Source organism: Olea europaea, unplaced genomic scaffold, assembly GCF_002742605.1.
Source record: "Olea europaea var. sylvestris unplaced genomic scaffold, O_europaea_v1 scaffold1803, whole genome shotgun sequence".
Classification (NCBI taxonomy): domain Eukaryota; kingdom Viridiplantae; phylum Streptophyta; class Magnoliopsida; order Lamiales; family Oleaceae; genus Olea; species Olea europaea.
In genome coordinates, this window is record NW_019235776.1 from 66,815 (window position 1) to 87,720 (window position 20,906).

General features: G+C 34.2%; 1 protein-coding gene across 3 annotated transcripts; it reads left to right on the top strand.

The window, feature by feature from the left end:
* The first annotated feature begins 7,989 nt into the window (after positions 1-7,989).
* On the top strand, positions 7,990-20,218 carry LOC111378339 (MADS-box protein 04g005320-like). Of its 3 annotated transcripts, none has more exons than XM_023001522.1 (8): positions 7,990-8,545; positions 9,961-10,039; positions 10,141-10,202; positions 10,299-10,398; positions 12,100-12,141; positions 12,213-12,254; positions 19,667-19,797; positions 19,933-20,218. In XM_023001522.1, exons 1-8 carry the CDS (start codon positions 8,361-8,363, stop codon positions 20,015-20,017), a joined length of 726 nt encoding a protein of 241 aa, XP_022857290.1. In that variant the 5' UTR covers positions 7,990-8,360; the 3' UTR covers positions 20,018-20,218. The 3 variants fall into 3 exon arrangements, with proteins under 3 accessions (XP_022857290.1, XP_022857289.1, XP_022857288.1); XM_023001521.1 differs by having other exon boundaries at positions 7,991-8,545; positions 10,138-10,202; XM_023001520.1 differs by having other exon boundaries at positions 7,992-8,545; positions 10,135-10,202.
* Positions 20,219-20,906: the final 688 nt, after the last annotated feature.

Genomic DNA, 20,906 nt, shown 5'->3' on the forward strand with positions numbered 1-20,906 from the left:
TAGAAATAAATTTATAGATAATAACTCTAGATTTATGCAGATCAAGATTTATCAAGTAAAATTTATAAAGATTCATTGAGTCTTGATCATGTTAATATTAATTAAGTGAGAATTAATCATACGAAATTCATACATGACAAAGATTTTCCCTAAATTTTTATCTCAAACGAAACTCTATGAGCTTGGCTAGTTTTAGTGAATAGTTTACCGAAATTTTCAAATATACTACGATCATCTACTCCATCAATAGAACAAGTTAGTCTATTCAATTTTGTGAGTTCAACATCAGAACATGTACTAGTACTTGGAATTGATACAAGATCAACTTTTTATTGTTTTTCCTTTTCAACTTTAACTCCAATTTTAACCAAATTTCAAAAATGCCTTACATGAATGAAAATGATCAAATATGCAAATGATAATACGGACACTAGTAGAGAGATAAGTGGAAAAACATCGCATCAAAAGAGGTAGTTTCTGGCTTTGAACATGCCTTAGTGAAATTCTATGGTATTTACTTGGGTAATTAATAACGTGATGTTTTAAATCATTCTGTCGTTGTTGTAAATTAAGACAATAGTACTCACACAATGTTGTCCTTAAACCATTTCGATTCTAATGATTGTGCTCATTTTGCCTTGAACTACTCTTGAGTGTAAAAAGAGTTTTAGAAAATTTTAGCCTCAAAATTCCCATAGAAATAACCCGCCTTCAAACTTACATAGGGATCTCTTATTTAGAGTATTCTATCATACTCCACTTGACTTAATCAAACTACATGATCATTAAAAGCATAAGTTAATCTTTTAATATTCAGCAGGAAGTAATTTGGTTACTATAGAAATGAATAGGACTTATTTCCTAAGTACTTCATGGAATCTTCGACAGAAAGTACTTTGGTTACTTAGGCTAACATGGAATGTCCTCCAAAAAGTTACAATTTCTATTCCATCGTTGATCGAGTTATACAAGTTTGATTTGTGGACTTTCAAGACATAGCAGCACCACCAATGGTAAAGACATAACCACTAGTGGACTTGAAATCAATCATATTGAACATCCAATTTACATCACAATATCCTTCCTATACTGCAAGATATTTTCTGAAATATAATCAAAAGGTTAAGGTATATTTGAAATACTTAAGAACCTATTCATAGCTTTCCAATGATCATGGCTCAAATTATTCGTGAATGTACTAGGTTTATTCACAGCAAATGTCATATCTAGTCAAGAGTAATTCCTAATATATATTAGACCGTTTATAACCCGTGAATATTTTAGTTGAAACACTGGCTCACCCTTACTTATGACTAAGTGTAGACTTAAATCAATAGGGGTCTTTACTGAACATTCATCATATACATTAAATCTTTTAAGTACACTCTTAAAGTAATGAGATTGGGAAAGTACAATTTCATCATATATATTAGAGATATTAATCCCTAATATTACATCTATCACACTATATCCTTTATGTCGAGATGTTTCGTTAAGATTTTCTTAGTGTTCATGATGATATCATAACTATTGCCCATAATGAACATGTCATCCAAATTTAGACATACAATTACATAGGCCTTAGGTGTAGGTTTTATGTGTACATACTTGTTACATTCATTAATTTTAAAACTATTTGACAACATCATTTTGTCGAACTTTCAGTGCCATTGTTTCAGAACTTGCTTCAACCTATCTAAGGATTTAATGAATTTAAAAACTTTTCGTTCTTGTTTAGGAGCAATAAACACTTCAAGTTGCTTTACGTATATTTTTTCTTCTAACTCACCCTTTAAAAATGCCATTTTCACGTCCATTAGATGAATCTCAAAGTTATGCAATGAAGCAATTGCAACCAACAATCTTATCGAAATTATTCTAATCACAGGTAAGTAGGTATCAAAGAAGTTAAGTCCTTTTGTATGTTATAACCTTTTGTAACTAATCTAGCCTTGTATTTATAAATAGATCCATCCAATTTTAATTTCCTTTTCAAAATTCATTATATCCTATGGAATGGTCGACTCGAAGAACACCCCTCAACGCATTCCCCCCTAAGTCCCCCTCGGGGGGATGAGGTTGAAGCGGTACTGGCCCTTACTTAATTCCTAGGAATTGCGGGCCAGAAGGGACATTCCCATAATGATGGTATTTTTCCAAAATCAAACTTTATTGTTTAGTATCTTGAACTAGTCATCGCTTAGAAGGCATTGTTAAAAGATCATCAATTCCTAATAGGCTTATTTTCAAGTGGTAAATCCACCAACTCCCAGATATGGTTTTGGATTATAGATTCTATATTGATACTGATAGCCTCTCTCCAATGCAATGCTTCTGGTGTAGACATTGCTTTACTAAATATCTTCAAATTATTTCCTATCATACAAATTAGAAAATCAGGATCATACGAAGTAGATGTTCTAGCCCTTTTATTAGCACCTTGGTTCTACATATTTTATAGTACCATTTGCAGTTTCATAAGTTCTTTATTTAAACTTATAACTTTATTCTCTTTTCATGGAAAGACATTTTCGAAAATGAAATCATTTCTTGATTCAAATATGGTGTCTTCGTGTATGCCTTAAATGTCAAACATATGAACAAGAAATAGATATGAATTATTATTTTTAGCGTATTCAAAAAATATGCAATCAACTATTTTAGGACCAATTTTAACTCGTTTTGGCTTAAGTACTTCAACATTAGCCAAACAACCCACACTTTTAATCGTGTATATGGAAGATGATAACCTTTTCATAATTCATATGGAGATTTTTTTCATTTTCTTTTGAGGTATCTTATTAAAAATGTTATTTTCTAAAAGTATAGTTTCCCCCACATGTTCTGGCTAGGTCTGAACTTATCTACATTGCGTTCATTATCTTCTTAAGAGTTTGGTTCTTGCCTTCAAAAACACCATTTGAGTGAGGTGAGTAAGATGCCATTGTTTGATGAATAATTTCATGCTCGGAACAAATTCTTTAAATGGTGTCTCGTATTCTCCTCAACCATCACTTCAAATGTTCTTTATACGTTTACTAAGTTGATTCTCAACTTTTGTCTTATTGTTACATTGAAACCCATAAGAGTACGAAATCGTCATACAAGTAATAGAAAAAGCGAGTTTCAAGTCTAATGTTTAGTTTAATAGCTTTTACTAAATTTGAGTAGACGTGACATTAAAAGAGTTGTTTGATTTTCTATATTACTTTTAATCTATTAAAGCAATAAAAGTGAAATTTTTAAATGTCAGATGCTTGTATTAGAATCCTAAATGCCCCTATTTCCATTTATATCAACTCTTAGTTCATAATATAATTAATGTCATGCATTTTGATAATCAATAATGCTAAATTATTCAACGCTCTTTTTCCAAGACACACAAACATATGATTAACACAATTCAATCATATTCCTAATCCAAAATTCATATGAAAATCATGTATTTAATTTAAGTTATCTATGTGATTGCATATGTGAAAGAGATTATTCATAATTCTAGCTAAACATATTAGTTTGCGAGTATTCCTACACTACAACAATTAACTTATTATCTAATTGGTAGTTAAGTAATCAAATAATTATGACGGAAATGCAAAAACCAATAAAAAAAANTTCATATTGCATCCAATTTTTGAAGTCCATCAAGTTTTTAGTATTTGTACTTTAGTTCCCGAACATTGAATTTGCTTCATTTTAGCTATTTTTTGTTCTTTCTTTCCATTCTTCATCTAAACATGAATTTTCCCTAATAAAAGCAATAAATAACAAATTAAGCACTAATTCATCCAAAAAATAACAAAATATCATCTTTTAAAATCTAAATAAGTGTGGAAACTACACTTATCAATGTTCGAAAATATCTAAGGCTTCATCATTGCTTCTTAGCAAGTAAATATAATAATACTTTATACAATCATCAATGAAAGTGATAAAGTATTTTTGCACATTTAGTTTGAACAAATTTCAAGTCACTATATTATTGTGTGTTAACTCCAAAGGTCTAGTGTTCCTTTGAACCGAATGAAATTGTGTTTTAGCAAATTTTATCTTAACACAAATTCCACATTTATGATTTTTAGTGCTGGAATCAAACTTAAATTCATAAGTTTACGTATGGATTTAAAATTTTCATGTCTTAATTGATTGTGTGATAAACAACACAATTAAAGCATATAAGCAGAATTTAAAGTTTTTATTAATAATGTTTTACTTCGGTACGATAGTAAGAACATTCATTTTAAACATTCCATCGCATAAGTATCCTTCACCAACATACAACTCATTCTTAGTGAGTAGAAATTTATCGGATACAAACACTAATTTAAAATCATTTTTGCAAAGTAGATACCCGAAAACAAAGTTCTTACGAATGTCCGGTGCCTGTAGAACATTGTTGAGGATGAGTTCTTTGTCGAAAGTTGTCTTCAATGTAACCTTCTCTTGTCCGTTTGGAACTTACAGAATTTTCATGAATAATTATTCTCCAATCTATTCTTTGTAGTTTGAGAACATAGTCTTATCTGCACAAATGTAGCGGGTAGACTAGTATCAACCTACCATTCTCTTGGATTTCCAACGTCACGTTTAGAATAAGTTGCTGACAAGTTCATTTCTTACATTTCGTCAGCTAATGTGTCTCCTTCAGTCACAGTCGCTTGTACATTTTTCTTAGGCTTGCGACATTCACTTGAACGATGCCCTATTTTCCCACAATTGTAGCAACTGCCTTTGAATTTTTTAGCATTCTTGGTGTTATTTCTCTTTGGTGAATCATTCGAGACCTTAAGTTTTTTGTTGATCCTTCAATTGGATTCCACCAAGTTGGCTTTGGTTTTTGTCCAAGCTGAACAACATACTTTCTTTTGGTCTTTCTATTGTCTTATTTTATCCTTAGTTAGACAACAAGTTCTTCCAAGTTCATCTCATTACGCTTATGCTTGAGATAGTTTTTGCAATCTTGCTATAAATGAGGGAGTTTCTCGATAATTGTAGCAATTTGGAATGACTCACTCAATGTCATCTTTTCTACAAGAATGTCATGGAGAAGAACCTACAATTTTTGCACTTGGCTGATTATGATCTTATAATTTGCCATCTTGTACTCAAGGAACTTTCCAACAATGAACTTCTTTGTCAAGACATTTTTCATCTTGTATTTTTTCTTCAAATAATCCCAAAAATCTTTAGCAGATTTCATCACATTATACACGCCGTATATTGTATTGTCCAATCCACTCAGGATATACTAAGTGCTTTCAAGCATCCAATGCAATAATTGTTTCTAGATTATTTGCTTATTCTTTTACAATAGGAGGATCTTCGGTTAGAAACCTTACCAAGTTAAAGGTTGTAAGATAGAACAATATATTTTGTTGCCATCTTTTGAAATCCACACCACTGAATTTCTCCGATTTCTTTCTATGTAAAATTGGAGTAGTTTGATTTTCTTATAGCTAATGGTGAAATTGCATTTGGTGCTGGATTTGGTATTGGCAAAACAACATCATTTGTACCATTTTGTTGGTTGACTTGTATTTGTCTCAATGGTTTTCATTTCTGTTACAAAATAAAAGTTCAACACAAGTAGAACAGGAATGGAACAATAACTTTATGCTTATTCTAAGGGATGAAAAGAATCAAATTAAAACCAATAAATGACAGAAAATTCATCTTAAACTTGTTGAGGATTTAAGAATATAGTTTGTAACTAGTATAGAAACTTTTCCACAAGAAAACAGAAAGGTATGAACTTTGTTAGACAAAGAATAGAAATGAAGGGACAAAGATGGAAAAAAACTTTGAGGCAAATGTTTAACACTTTGTTTTTAAGACGAATTTCTCCTGCAACGATGCTAACGGTATATTGACAATTGTCTTCTAAGATATAACGGATTCTCCTTGGAGTAGAAGTACTTCAAACTTCAAGGCAACGTTGAAATCGAACTTAAACAATTATTTTGATGCAAGAAACAAATGATTTTGCAAGAGCTTTGATGCAAAGTAATCGAGCAAAATATTATGAGATGACTTTATGGCATCAAAAATGTCTAATTTATAGAAGGTAAGGAGTTGTGGCCGGAGAGGCATGTCCCAAAACTCATCATGTTTAATAAAGCAAAGTTGTTCCCAGTGCTCATTAGCCGTCAACTTTGCCACTTGAGAGCTCAAAACACGGGCTTGGCCCTCGCTTTGCACTAGTCTTCTGTTCGAGCAACGGCTTTATATAGCCAAAACTCAAATTTTCCTTTTAAACTTTGGACAACAATTTTTCATTTATCCAAAATTGATTTGAGATTTGAAATGTACAACGATCATCTACTTGATGAGTAAAACAAGTATTCTATTCACTTTCATGATTTGACTGTTACAACATGTCCGAATACTTGGCCAAAGTTGATACAAAATCAACTTTTTACGATTTTTACTAACCCAATTTAACTCCAATTTTTACCAAATTCCAACAGGTATCACTACTTGAGCATAGCTAGTTAAAAAAATTGACTAAGAAGATTTTATTTTATTTTGGCGACTCGGGTACCCAAGTTTCACCTGACTAATCCTGCAAAGTGGCGGCCTTCCCCCCGGTTCACCACCCGGGTTTTTGGATGCGATCACAGCTTCTACACATTTAGACCAGATATTTGGAATGTTATTTTTCTCCTAGTGGACCTTCCTTTACGACGTGTGGACAAAACCTCATGCAAGGCGACAAAACAAACCATAACTTTATCTACACGGGACATCTATCTTTCAATATAAATGTCGTCTTCTAGCTATGTGGGGATTCGAACCTCCAATACTTCGTAAAGAACCCTCCTGCTTTACTACTGCGCCATGTCCATGGTCGCACACCTCTAGCCAAGGTCGTCAAGCTCAAATATGACATCTCGATTTTTGAACAATCTGATTCAGAATACTTTCACAAAGCAAGGGAAAGGTTCAAGTAGTTACTAGGAAAATGCCTGAAATATACAATTTATAAGGAATTACAAATTCACTACTTTTACTCCAAATTGACTCCATTTAAACGCCATACAATAAATTGTCCATCCAACAGCTCTATGGAAAAGAAATCGGTCACGTAGACTTATGATTTGTCCAAAACAAATGATTGAGTAAAGTGCAATATGGTCGGATTGGGACAACACAAGAAGACGAAGAAGGTCCTCAGATGTGGGACATCAATACATTGGTCCTAGCAAAAAATTGATTTGTTACTGGTTAAAATGTTCCAATCACATCTTCCGGTATGAGAGACCTTTGGGGCAAATCATCAGTCACCAGAATGTCAATTGGTCACCACAGATCCTTCAACCAGTGAGCAAGTTGCTTATGCTCAGAATTTCCAATGTCAGTTGAATAATCTAGATTTATAGAATTACAATCCGAGTTGGAGAATCATCCTAACTTCTCCTACATTTGCATAGAGAACATCCAAAATCCACCCAACCAAGGAAGACCTCAGGAAAAGAAGGACGGGATCTGGCTTAGTTGGTACATTAGCAATTTTAGTATCATGAATAGAATGAAATGAGATACATAGTGTCAAGGCAACTAAGAAGGAACTGGAAAATCAACCAGGGTTCCCTTTTTTTTATATACTAATTGTTTCTATCAATAGACGAGGAAAAAAAAAGTTTGATGTAATGGCGAAGGTGATAACGTTCGCGTGCTTGGACCAACACGATCATTGAAGTGCAAAGGTATCTCACACCAGCAACGCACTAAAGCCAATCCTATATTTTGCACTTCATGTGGTTGAGTTTGTCCAAATACGTATTAAAAAAATGGAATTGATCTCCTGCTCCCATAAAAACTTTTCACTGTTGACATAACAAGAGAATCTTAATTATGATTTTCTTGTCACAATGGAATGTTTTTATCATGCTCACTAGGGACCAGAGATCAGGAATGTTAAAAACAAAGTCTAGCCACATCATGATAGTGGTCTAAAAAAAATGAAAAAGCTTTTTATTGTTGTTTTGTTCCTTTGGGCGAAGGTATTCCCCACTATTTATCTTCTTGGCTCGGAAAACGTTGGTTCCACAACCAAAAGTCCAAGTACTGCAGAACGGAAAGAGAACCAAAGTACCTTACGAAGCATCAATTTTTCATCTATATATACACACATATGTGTGCATATGTTTTCATACATCAGGAAACCTAAGACCTGTCTCAAGTAACAAGGGTAGTTCCTTCCCTAGGAGAAGTAGAAGAAGAGGAGGGGGGAAAAAAAGGGAACAAAGTATTAGACCTTAGTACAATCCCATATATGTGCATATCCAAAAAAGATCTGTCTTTGTAAGAATTTTTACCGTATTTTCAGATTACTGTTCTAACATAATATATATACATATATGGGGAGGGGGAAAGTTGAATTAAAGAGAATAGAGAACAAGATAAATAGACAGGTGACATTTGCAAAGAGAAGAAATGGGTTGCTCAAAAAGGCCTATGAGCTCTCTGTGCTATGCGATGCCGAGGTTGGTCTCATCATCTTCTCCAGCAGTGGCAAGCTTTATGAGTTCTGCAGCAGCTCTAGGCATGTCCCTTTTCCCTCTCTGTTACTGTGTGTTTATTTAACAGTATTAAATAGATGTTCACTTGTTTATTTATCAGGAACAAGTCTTAGCCCTTCGCTGTTTGATCTATAAGAATTCTTTTCTTTTCCTTTTTTTTTTCCTTTTCCTTTTTTTTTGCCCTTTTTGATTTGTAGTAATATTGAGTCAGATCTGAGTCAGAAAATAACTATTCTTTTAGTGAAGTTATTGAAGTTTAAGATTGTGCATTTATTTAATGAATCTTAATTTTGTGGGCCTCATAACTTAATTTATAGTTAACTTAAGATTGGAGAAACCTGTTATACTGTTGTCTTGCTACAAATCATGCTGCAAATGCTACACTTTGATTTGGTTTTTCCTCAAATTTCTGCAGGTTAAGAAATTTAATTACTTCAGTGGTGGAAATAATATGTGTACTGTTGTGATACTTTTACTCACGAACAAGGTGTTGGAAACTTGGAGATGAAACAACTTTAAGAGAGAAGAGATAAATTCTAGAGAAAATTCAACTTTTATTTCTAAAGTTACTTGGATAAATTAATTAAAATACATGTATCTCAACAATGCATGAACATCGCAAAGCCTAGTACATGAACCAATTTAAAATACATGAATTAAATTAATTTATAAATCAAGTTTTTAATTCTAACACGAGACTCTTATTCCCACACAACGATCCAAGAAATTTCAGGCTGTGTGGAACTCAATCTACAAGAATTATTTTTATAACTGAATTAGAGTAACATGAAATGCGCTTGCCGTTTGATAACCTTGAAACTTTCGGATATTGTAATATTTGTCAGGACATAGGCATTAAGGACTAACATTTAAACAATAAAATGTTGAAACTACACCAAGAAAAAAAAATAGTAAAGAAATTAGTTTATTCAAATCTTTTATTGTATGCAGACTATAGAAAGATGGATGATGGCCATGATATTTCATAACGATAATTTTTCAGAGTCATTACTCTCGATCTGAGCTAGGATGACTTGAACAAGGCTGAAATATGACCAAATTAACTGATTTTCGCTAGGATCTTGAAACTTAGTTTCCATGATTTAACCCTGATATGTCCTATTTGTGGTTTGATGAATCGTCTCTTCTTAAAGCTTAATAGGAGAGGTTGTCACGTGCATGCCATGTTATTTTTTAATCAACTATTGTAAATATAGATAGTTTTTATAAATGAGTGGCGCGAGACTTAATCTAAAGACTTTTGCCTACTATACCATGTCAACCCACCTCATCTTAGTGTTTCGTTTGAAACTTCATTGCAAGCTTCTCTTTCTATGAAGTATTTTTTGTGTCTCGTGAGTTAAAAGTTGAAAAGGCAATTGCATAACTCCTGCTCTTTAATTTATTCATAATATGAACATATATGTCTTTATTGCAGCATGTCCAAGACAATTGAAAGATATCAAAGATGCAGCTATGAAGCATATAAAATGAATCAATCTTCCAGTGATGGACAGGTAGTATTTCTCTTATGGGGTTTTAATTTTTTTAAATTTATATATACTATCCTGAAACAAAAAACCAAAAAAACAAGCTAATTTCTTCTACACAGCAGCAGAGCATGTACCAGGAGTATTTAGAACTTAAAGTAAGAGTTGAGATGCTTCAAAAATCTCAGAGGTAATTAAGAAGATGCATGCAGTTAATTTTATACATTTACTTATTCATTTGGAATGTAACAAAAGACACTGAAATTTTTTGATTCATATATGTCAGGTATTTTCTTGGTGAAGATTTGGGACAGTTGGGAACAAAGGATCTTGAGCAGCTTGAGTGTCAACTAGATACATCTTTGAAGCAAATAAGATCTACAAAGGTACCATATACATACATAAACATAAACTCACACATACACACACAGAAACACATTTGACATATAATATTTTCAACAACATCACATAGTACATTAAACAACATTTTAGCATTTTTTTTTTTTCCTTCTTAATTTAGCCCTTGTTTGACAATCATTAAAACAAAACTTTTTTTCCAAACTCATTTTTAACCACACCTTCTCACAATAATTTTTTTTTATATAATCCAAAAAGTTTTTCTTACTTTTTAATGACAATGAGGTTTTTTCTTATTTGAGAGAAAAAAGAAGACTATGTATTCGTTATATGAATATTAAGTAATAATAGCATGGCACTTAGGCTAAATCCCTCTAATGTCTTTTTGGGCAAGAGCTAAAGTAGCTCCTAACAATACTGTTACTATTCCTATGAACGAGATTAAATTCATTATGTAAGGTAAAACTATAAAAAGAGGAAGAAGGCTAGTTATAAGAAAAATTGCCGCCGCTACCATAGTAGCAACATGTAGAAGAGCCGACACATTCTCTAAAAATACACTATTCCAAGTTGTCAAAACGGGCATTTTCGCTTCTCTACATATTTCCCCCATGTTACATAATTAGTTACTGAAAACCATATTTCCCCCATATTTTAGACACTATTTTCTATAAATGATGGAAAATCTATTCTTCTACATTTCTATTGTAGATGAATTTATGCTTGGATGGACTAGGTGTTGTGTAGTTCCTTCTTGTTTATCTCGACGATTGACAGTCCCACGCTCGATTTTGTATTGTCTTACAGTCTGCATAGCTAATGGAGTGTGGGTTAAGGGGTGAAGAAGAAGATGAAATGGAGAAGAAAAAACTCAACGAAAAAAAAAAATATTCATTGTGTAGAAGGCTTATTAATTGAAATTCTTTTTATTAAAAGGCCTTTTTCTTAGGGTTCTTTAAGAAAACTCATGGTATATACATAATATTTTCTTTGTATTCGAATGAAAAATATGTTGGAAAAAAATAAAAAAAAGAGAACCACCACTCCCTATCTGTCGATGATCATATATTTGGATCAGTACCAAAACTCAAATTTAAAGGAAATTAGAGGTTAAAAGCAGTGGTGGTTACTAAACTTATAGCAAAAATTGAATTGAATCACTAAACAATATTTGTGTCATGTCAACTAAAAACATATAGCAACCTAGATAAGATTTCATTATGAGTTTAGTAACTATGGGTAAATTGTATCATATACCTTTTTCTTAACAATTTATACAAGCGATCTATGTGAATGAAGTTAACTTATAAAACCTCTGTTATACTTGCTTTGTGACCAACTAAACTTCGCAATTTGCTGACAAAATAAAATTATTCCACTATGAGTTGGTCTAGACATGCATATCTGGGTTCGAATTTTAGAAAATGTATTTTTAACCAAAAAGCAAAATATATAAATTTTGTCAATTAATTTATTTTGGTTAAAAATAATTGACGAAGGATTGAGCAAAGGTTTTTTGGGAATAATAGAAAATTTTCTTACTACTTTATTTATTTATTTTTTCTGGTTTGTCCTCATTAGGAATACCTTCTATCTCTAAATATTTTTAAAAAAATAAATAATAAGATTTTTATTCGATCATAATAAAAGTTGGCTTATTATATATATTCCTTTGTACATTTAATCCTTCCATTGTGTGATATCTAAGCCACTGTCCAATGTGTTTGCAGACTCGATATCAGCTCGATCAGCTTTCTGATCTTCAACAAAAGGTAAAAATATTCCTATAAATAGTCAATTTATTTGTCAATTTAGTATCTATTAATCATTTATGCTTGTGCAGGAAAGGACCCTGCTGGAAGTTAATAAATCTCTAAATAGCAAGGTAAAAGCTTTACTATGAATTTGTCCCTTTTGTAATCAACAAAAATATGGGCATTCCGAAACATCACATTCACGAGTTTCGGACAGATCCTGTGTGGTATTCTAAACTAGAGAAGCATGTGATAACCCAATTATTTCCATGTTTTAGCCTAAGAAAGAAACATGTAGATATAATAGAAGCTCTCATTAGTCGATCGGATTGTTCCTTGCAATTTGTGAATCGGAACTGAAAAATTAGGAGCATGTTTAAAAAATAAGCAAATATATTGGTTTTTTATCGGTAAATTTAAATTTTCATAGATAAGTACACCGGGCAAACCCGGGAGATACAAAATAAGTGAAGTGCATAACAAGTCAGTGACCCAACACTGAGGACTCGAAATGAATCAAGACATCCGGATACAAAGAGAACATAATTTTGTATACATGTGTTTTGATCCGTCTCACAATGCAATCCAAGTTAGGTGAAAGGTCTTCAAAAATCTTCCTATTACGTATTAACCAAATATAGTAGATGGTACTTGTAAGTGCAATCCTCTTGCGAGCCACTGTCTAATATTTCCCCACAATGACAAAGTGAAAGAACATTCAAAGAATAGGTGACATCCCGTTTCCACCACATGGCCACAAAAAACACAATTACGATCAATATCCAAAAAATGCAATTTGTCTTTTGTTAGAAGGTTAGATTGAATGATGTGAATCCCGTAGCAGCGTTGATTACGAAATCCACAATTAGATTGTTCCAAAACCCCAAAAAAGCCAAATAAAAAGTTTGGAGATTGAACATTAAATTACTGAACCAAAAAACTCAGCAAGAACGTTGCTTGAAGGACCCCTTGATTACACAATCCAAGACCGACACCCGAAATTGTAGAACGCCACAAGAATAGTCTTGATAAGTTCAATGTGTTCAATTAAGAACAAGGAATTGAAAGCAAATTGCCTTTCGTATTAAATTTCAAATAATGTCTCGTCAAAAAAAAAAAAAAACAATGAAGAATGGAACTTCTATTTATATTAGATCCTAGAATAGAAGTTGAAAAGAAAGAAAATTCTAATAATCTAGTAGAATCTGAAAAATATTCGTCCAATATCTCTAGAATTTGACTAAAAATAGAACTCTAATAAAATATGAAAAAAATGCGAAAAAGGAAAAATTCTACCCGATTTAACAATATGCAACCGCATAGTGTAATCCTATGCGGTTGCATAGTTCAATTGAACTATGTCTGCATAGTCCCTGCCTCTATGCATGCGGTCGCATGCCTATTATAGCTATGCGACCGCATAGCTATGATTTTTGCCTCCGACTTCAACTGCTTGTATTGAATTGATCCATTTTGATTCAGTTCTCGACCCGAACATGAAAGTTGCCTTGTTTTGCATCTCGAACATCGTCCAATCAATGGTTTCTCGAACGAGCAATCTTATCGCTCGTTTCACTTGCTTAGCTCTCGATCGCGTCATCGGTCCGCCTTCAATAATTAACGGGTCTCAACTCGAACTCACCGTCTTTAAGCTTGATTCTTGGATCACATCATCCCCTCTCTCTTCAAAAGGATTCGTTCTAGAATCTATACCTACATCGAAAAGGGAAAGATCAGCCACGTTAAATGTAGCCAATACATTATACTCACCTAGCAAGTCCACTTTGTAGGCATTATCGTTGATCTTCTTAGTGACTTGGAAAGGACCATCTCCCTGCGGTTGCAATTTGGAGTTTCGCTGCTCCGAAAAACGTTCCTTCCTGAAATGCACCCACACCCAATCACTGGGTTCAAATGCCACATGCTTCCGCCCTTTGTTTGTCTTTGATGCGATGAGCTTACTCTTCTCTTCAATATGTTTACAAACCTTCACATGAAATACCTTTACCATCTCAGCTTTCCTCTTACCATCCATGCTACCTCATTCATTCACAGGCAAAGGAAATAAATCCAATGGAGTTAGTGGGTTAAATCCATACACAATTTCAAACGGAGAATAAGAAGTAGTCGAATGTACAGCACGATTATAAGCAAACTCAATAAATGGCAAGCAATCTTCCCAATTTCTTAAGTTCTTATTAATCACTGTTCAAAGCAATTGAGTCATGGTCATATTTACTACTTCAATTTGACAATTTGTTTGTGAGTGACAAGTTGTAGAAAATAACAATTTAGTTCCTAACTTATTCCACAAAACACGCCAGAAATGACTCAAAAGTTTAACATCTCGGTCTGACACAATACTCTTAGGGACTTCATGCAAATGTACTATCTCCCTAAATAATAAATCAGCAATGTTAGTGGCGTCATCAGTTTTGTGACATTGTATGAACTGTGTCATTTTACTAAACCTATCAACCACTACAAAGATAGAATCCCGACCTTTCTTTGTCCTAGGTAACCCCAACACGAAATCCATAGAAATATCTACCCAAGATTCACTAGGCATAGGTAAAGGTGTATACAAGCCATGGGGTAAAACTTTTGATTTAGCCTGTTTGCAAGTTATGCACTTCTGACAAATCTGTTCTACGTCAATACGTGTTTTAGGCCAATAAAAATGTTTCCCTAATATGTCTAAAGTCTTTTGAATCCCAAAATGACCCATTAGACCCCCACTGTGTGCTTTCCTAACCAATAATCCACGCATTGAACAATTTGAAATGCACAACCTAGCTTCCCTAAACAAATATCCTTCATGTTTATAAAATTTGTCATCAGCCATTTTAGCACATGAATTATAAATATTTGAGAAATCAATACCATTTTCATACATGCTCTTAATATGCTCAAAACCAAGTAATTTCGTACTTAAAGAGTTAAGAAGCACGTACCTTCTTGACAATGCATCTGCAACTACGTTTTCATTACCTTGCTTATACCTGATGACGTATGGAAACGTCTCTATGAACTCCACCCACCTTGCATGTCGCTTGTTCAACTTACCTTGACCCCGTAAGTGCTTTAGGGACTCATGATTGGTGTGTATCACGAATTCCTTAGGCCACAAGTATTGTTGCCAAATCTCCAATGCTCGAACAACAGAATACAACTCTTTGTCATACATTGGGTAGTTCAGTACATCTCCACTCAACTTTTCGCTAAAGTAAGCAATAGGTCTCCTTTCCTGCATTAACACTACTCCAATACCTATCTCTAATGGATCACACTCAATCTCGAACGTTTTATCAAAGTCAGGTAATGCCAAAATAGGGTTTTTACACAATTTATCCTTAATGGTATTAAATGAAAGTTCTTGTGTTTCTTCCCAGTGAAAACCTACGCTTTTCTTAAAGATTTCAGTTAATGGTGTCGTGCTTGTGCTAAAGTCTCTCACAAACCACCTATAAAAACTAGCCAGACCATGGAAGCACCTAACCTCAATTATACTTTTAGGTGTTGACCAGTCTTTAATAGCTTTAACCTTCTCCTCATCCCGGTAACTTCCAATTGAGAGATTGATTAACACCCTTCGATTAACCCTAACTTCTCAACTTTCATTTAACCATTACAACTTATATGGCCTAGGGTGTCTCAACGGTGTTAAGTTCAATTTCTCTACAAGTGCTACACTAGCAACATTTGTACAACTGTCACTATCAATAATGATACTACATACCGTATCGTTGACATGGCATCAAGTATGGAATATGTTCTCCCGCTGCAACTTCGAATCATCCGTCTTTACATGAGTAGTAAGAGCTCTTCTTGCAACCAAAAGATCACCAACAACACCCTCAATCTTCTCTTCTTCACTAATCTTCTCCAACGCCGGCATGTCATCATATTCACCTTTACTTTCACTCACCATCTCTCCACTGTCTAGCAACACCATTGCCCTTTTGTTTGGACACTAAGAAGCAATGTGCCCCGACCCCAAACATCTAAAGCACTTGATGTCTCGACTCCTTGATGGTTGTGGCTCCAATTTTGGTGTTGTTTTGCTAGCTCCTTCGTTCTTTCCCTTCTGCCATTCATTTCTACCTTTAGGTATAGCCCCATGTCCTTTGTTGTTGTCCCACCTCGGTTTCCAAGATGAAGTAGAACCCGAAGCACCCATTTGTGGCCTAGCTGTCCCCTTTCTCTTCAATTGTCTCTCTACCTTCATGGGCACATGCAACATATCTTCTAACCCCACATAATGTTGCAATTCCACTACGTTAGCAATTTCTTTATCTAGCCCATTCAAGAATCGTGCAATGGTAGTTTCTCGATCCTCAACCACATTTGCCCTAATCATAAGAATCTCCATCTCCTTTTGGTAATCTTCCACACTCTTCGCCCCTTGGTACAAACTTTACAATTTTTTTATGGACCTCCCTATAGTAGTGACTAGGAACAAACCGCTTTCTCATCAAAGCTTTCAACTCTTCCCAAGAGCTAATCGGTATACCCCCACACCTACGTTGTGAAGTAACTACTTGATCCCACCAAATTATTGCATAGTCTATAAATTCTAAAACTGTCAACTTCGCCTTCTTCTCCTCCGAATAGTTATAACATTCAAAGATCAGTTCTACCTTTCTTTTCTACTCCAAATATGCTTCTGGATCACTTCTCCCTTTAAACTGTGGAATGGTCATCTTTATGTTTCCCAAATTTTCATCCATCTCGTCTCCATGATTATTCCTACCCCTACTTTCAAACCTATCGCCTCTATTCCTCGTCCATCCCCAATCCATGTCATTAGCCTCAAACTCATCCATATCACTATCAAACTCCGCACGCCTTACTCTCCTTGGTTCTTGCCTATCCGGTCCCCTAGCATTTGACACCTCCACTGGTTGTCCCCTACTAAATTTAGCCATCGATATATCCAATCTAGTCATCCAAGCTTTCTGCTTAATCCTCCAAGTGTCCTGTTGATCCAACCTATTCCTCACAACTCCAAATGCACTCTCAAACCGATCCATCAAATCATCCGTTGCACTGTTATGATTGCCATGTCGGCTTGAATTGGAATCTTCTCGTTCGGACATCCTAAAACTAGCAATTTATCTGCCTCACCTGTTTTCACTCGGAAATCACACAATATGGCTTTTACCCTCTAATATGCCCACTACTCCACCTTTTACCACTCAGCACTTTTTTCCAAGTGCTTCAAAGAACACAATGAACTCAAAGATAGTTTCAACCCATGGAATTCCCAACCAAATGTGAATTATAGGATCGTGACACAAAGATAACTCAAAGGAAATTTTAATGGAATTGACTCTGACTGAAAGAAACTAATGGAACTTGATTCTGATTGACTGATTGAAAGAAACTAATGTGACACAAAGGAAATTTAAAAGTAAGAATTTGTTGGTAGTAAAGTGCTAATAAAAGAACAATAACAACAATAATAATTTTTTTTGTACTTTACGAATGAACAGTAATCGTGAACAGTAAATTTTTTTGACCCTTTTTTTTACGATCCTTTCTGGGCGTGAACAATAACCGGATTTTTTTTTTTTTTGCTAAAAACAATGAATTAAACTATTAACAATTTAACAATGACCCAACAAAGAAGAAAGACAAATTAATCAATAAAAACACGAACTATAACTCAAATTAACAAGAACAGGAAGAACAAGAAAAGATAACTGAATGGAACACGAAAACTAGAAAGAAACTAAACTCAATGAAGAAAACAAAAGATATAACATGTTAATTAGAGCCTGTGCTCTGATATCAACTAATGCGAATCGTAGCAGCGTTGACCATGAAATCCACAACTAAATTGTTCCAAAATCCCAGAAAAGCCAAATAAAAGGTTTGGAGATTGAACCTTAAATTACTGAACCAAAAAACCCAGCAAGAACGTTACTTGAAGGACCCCTTGATTACACAATCCAAGACAAACACCCCAATTGTAGAACGCCACAAGAATAGTCTTAATAAGTTCAATGTGTTCAATTAAGAACAAGGAATCGAAAGCAAATTGCTTTTTGTATTAAATTTCAAATAATGTCTCGTAAAAAAAAAACAATGAAGAATGGAACTTCTATTTATACTAGATCCTCGAATAGAAGTTGAAAAGGAATAAAATTCTAATAATCTAGTAGAATTTGAAAAATACTCGTCTAATATCTCTAGAATTTGACTAAAAATAGAACTCTAATAAAATATGAAAAAAGGAAAAATTTTGCCCAATTTAACACTATGCGACCGCATAGTATAATCCTATGCAGTCGCATAGTTCAATTGAACTATGTCCGCATAGTCCCTACCTCTATACATGCGGTCGCATGCCTATTATAGCTATGCGACCGCATAGCTCTCACTTTTGTCCCCGACTTCTACTGCTTGTATTGAATTGATTCATTTTGATTCGACTCTCGACCCGAACATGAAAGTTGCCTCGTTTTGCATCCCGAATATCGTCCCATCAATGGTTTCTCGAACGAGCAATCACATCGCTTGTTTCACTTGCTTTACTCTCGATCGCGTTATCGGTCCGCCTTTGATAATCAACGGGTCTCGACTCGAACTCGCCGTCTTCAAGCTTGATTCTTGGATCACATCATTGAACCCCTAACCAAAGCAAATATACTATTTTAAGAAGTAAGGAAGAGCAAGCTTTTAGAAAATCCAACTTTTCTATCATTTTTCTTTTGGGGAAAAAAATGCAACTTTAAAGAAAATCTAACATATCTGAGGAAGAAATTTGCTTAAAGGAACTTTTAAGGCTATAGACATGTTTGGCTGGTCATAAAATTTACTTTTAAATAAACTTACTTTTATGTTAGGCTTAGCCAAACATGTTCTAGGCCTTTTTATTATTCATGGTTGATGAATAAGTTGCTCATGCACGTGACTACCAATCTTGTGTTAGAGCCTATTCCCTAGGATGAACTTTGCTTTCCTTTCGAAAGGCCAAAGCTTAGGAGCTCGAGCTCTCTAATAAAGTTACGACTTGAGAGATATTAAGTCTTCCTATTATAGAGAGTGCCCAAATGGTTTTCTAAGTGATTATCCACAATGTTGGAACTTGCTTATGTCCTTTTTGTGGATGACTAACTTACAAGTATATAGTCTCTGGTGTGAGGCGAAGTCATATGTATGAAAGACCTAAATAATTGTATCTCCTATCTCATTTCTAGTGATACAGACTTAGTTGAGCTGAAAATTTATGTTGATCATACTGGACTGCCGCATGTATATGATTCCAACATTATACACTGAGGCGGAGCCAACACCCTACGAGCCCTTGCGGTTGCCCGTGCTGGCTCCGCTAGAATTTCATTTTTTTCCCTTATATTGGTCAGCCCTATATCGCTCGTGCTCACCTAGATTCTTGGATCTGCCACTAATTATAAATACTACACATGATTTGAAAACTTGAAACATTCTACTAAAAAACAAAGGAAGTGTCTTGTTATAAACGTCTACTCTGCAATCATCAACTTGTATTTTGCAAATTAAAATTTTTTGCATGCAGCTAGAACAATATAATGCAGCACTTCATTCATCATGGCAATCCGGGGAACACAGCATTCCAAACAGATTTCAGCCTCCTCAGATTGGGCAGTTCTTTGAACCTCTTCAGTGCAATGACACATTGCAAATTGGGTATGCTTCGTCTCGTAATAAATAAATTTGAGTTACATCCTCTTCTTTCTTCTTCTTTTTTTCTTTTTCACCCTATCATGCTGATAAATTTTACTTGTTTTCAATAATATCATTTTCCTCTATTTCCTATGACAGATACAATTATGTGGCATCGGATAACAGTGCAGCATCCACACAAGGTGCAAATGGAATCCTGCCCGGATGGATGCATTCACTCTGAAGTAAATGTGACTTTATTAAGAAAATTTATGTGGGAAACTGTAAAGGATTCGTTTGATGGTTAGCTCCTTGTTGCACTCTTCTCTGTTGTGTTCTAAAAGAGAGTAAGCCCTTGATGGCCATTATTGTGTAAAACTGATGTTCTAAATAATGATTTTGAGGAAATATGTGTGGTTAATGGTAAGAAAGTTGTTTTGGTTTACATGCAAAATACTTTATTGAGAGTGTGTAGTTGAAAATGAGTATGAGAAATAAATTATCTTGTTTTAAACAGTTGAACAAGTGCTAAATAATAAGATGCTAATCATGCTATAGACTTTTAATTTAATCTGCCAAGATCTAGTAGTGACCATGGATATGTTTGCTATGCAGGACTCAACGGGACCTAGTAGCATAAAAGGTGTTAAATGATTGTCTACTACATTGTCTAGTTTTGTCCAATATTATGTATAAAATATGTTTCTTGAGAGTTTAAAACAAGTTTTTCTCTTTGCCAAATTTTTGCTGGAATACTTCCTTCCTCGAAGTGATTAGTATGGCCTAAACAAGGAAGTTCTAATTATCTACAGGCTAGAAGTTCGACCGGGACATAAAAGGTTGAATAGAATCAGAATGAGCACTTGCCCTTCAGAACTACCTTAGAAAACACAGTCATTAACCAACACCCGACAATGGAACTGCCAAAACAAAGAACTTAATCACGTGTCTGGTAACCAGATGAGTTAGGGCTGCAACCTCTTTTCCTTAAAAAAGCGCAAAGAAAGGGGTAGATAATAACTTGTATAATGAGACATACCTTATGAGCTTTTGTTGGAGCAAACAGACTGAGTTTCAGACTTAAAATATGAATAGGCAATGGAATTGCATATCTATTGAAATATGTTGAATAA

Coding starts and splice junctions, on each gene's coding strand:
- LOC111378339 (XM_023001520.1), top strand. CDS start 8,361: ATGGGGAGGGGGAAAGTTGAATTAAAGAGAATAGAGAACAAGATAAAT. Junction 8,546..9,960: donor GAGTTCTGCAGCAGCTCTAG/GCATGTCCCTTT, acceptor TCTTTATTGCAG/CATGTCCAAGACAATTGAAA. Junction 12,142..12,212: donor TTTCTGATCTTCAACAAAAG/GTAAAAATATTC, acceptor ATGCTTGTGCAG/GAAAGGACCCTGCTGGAAGT.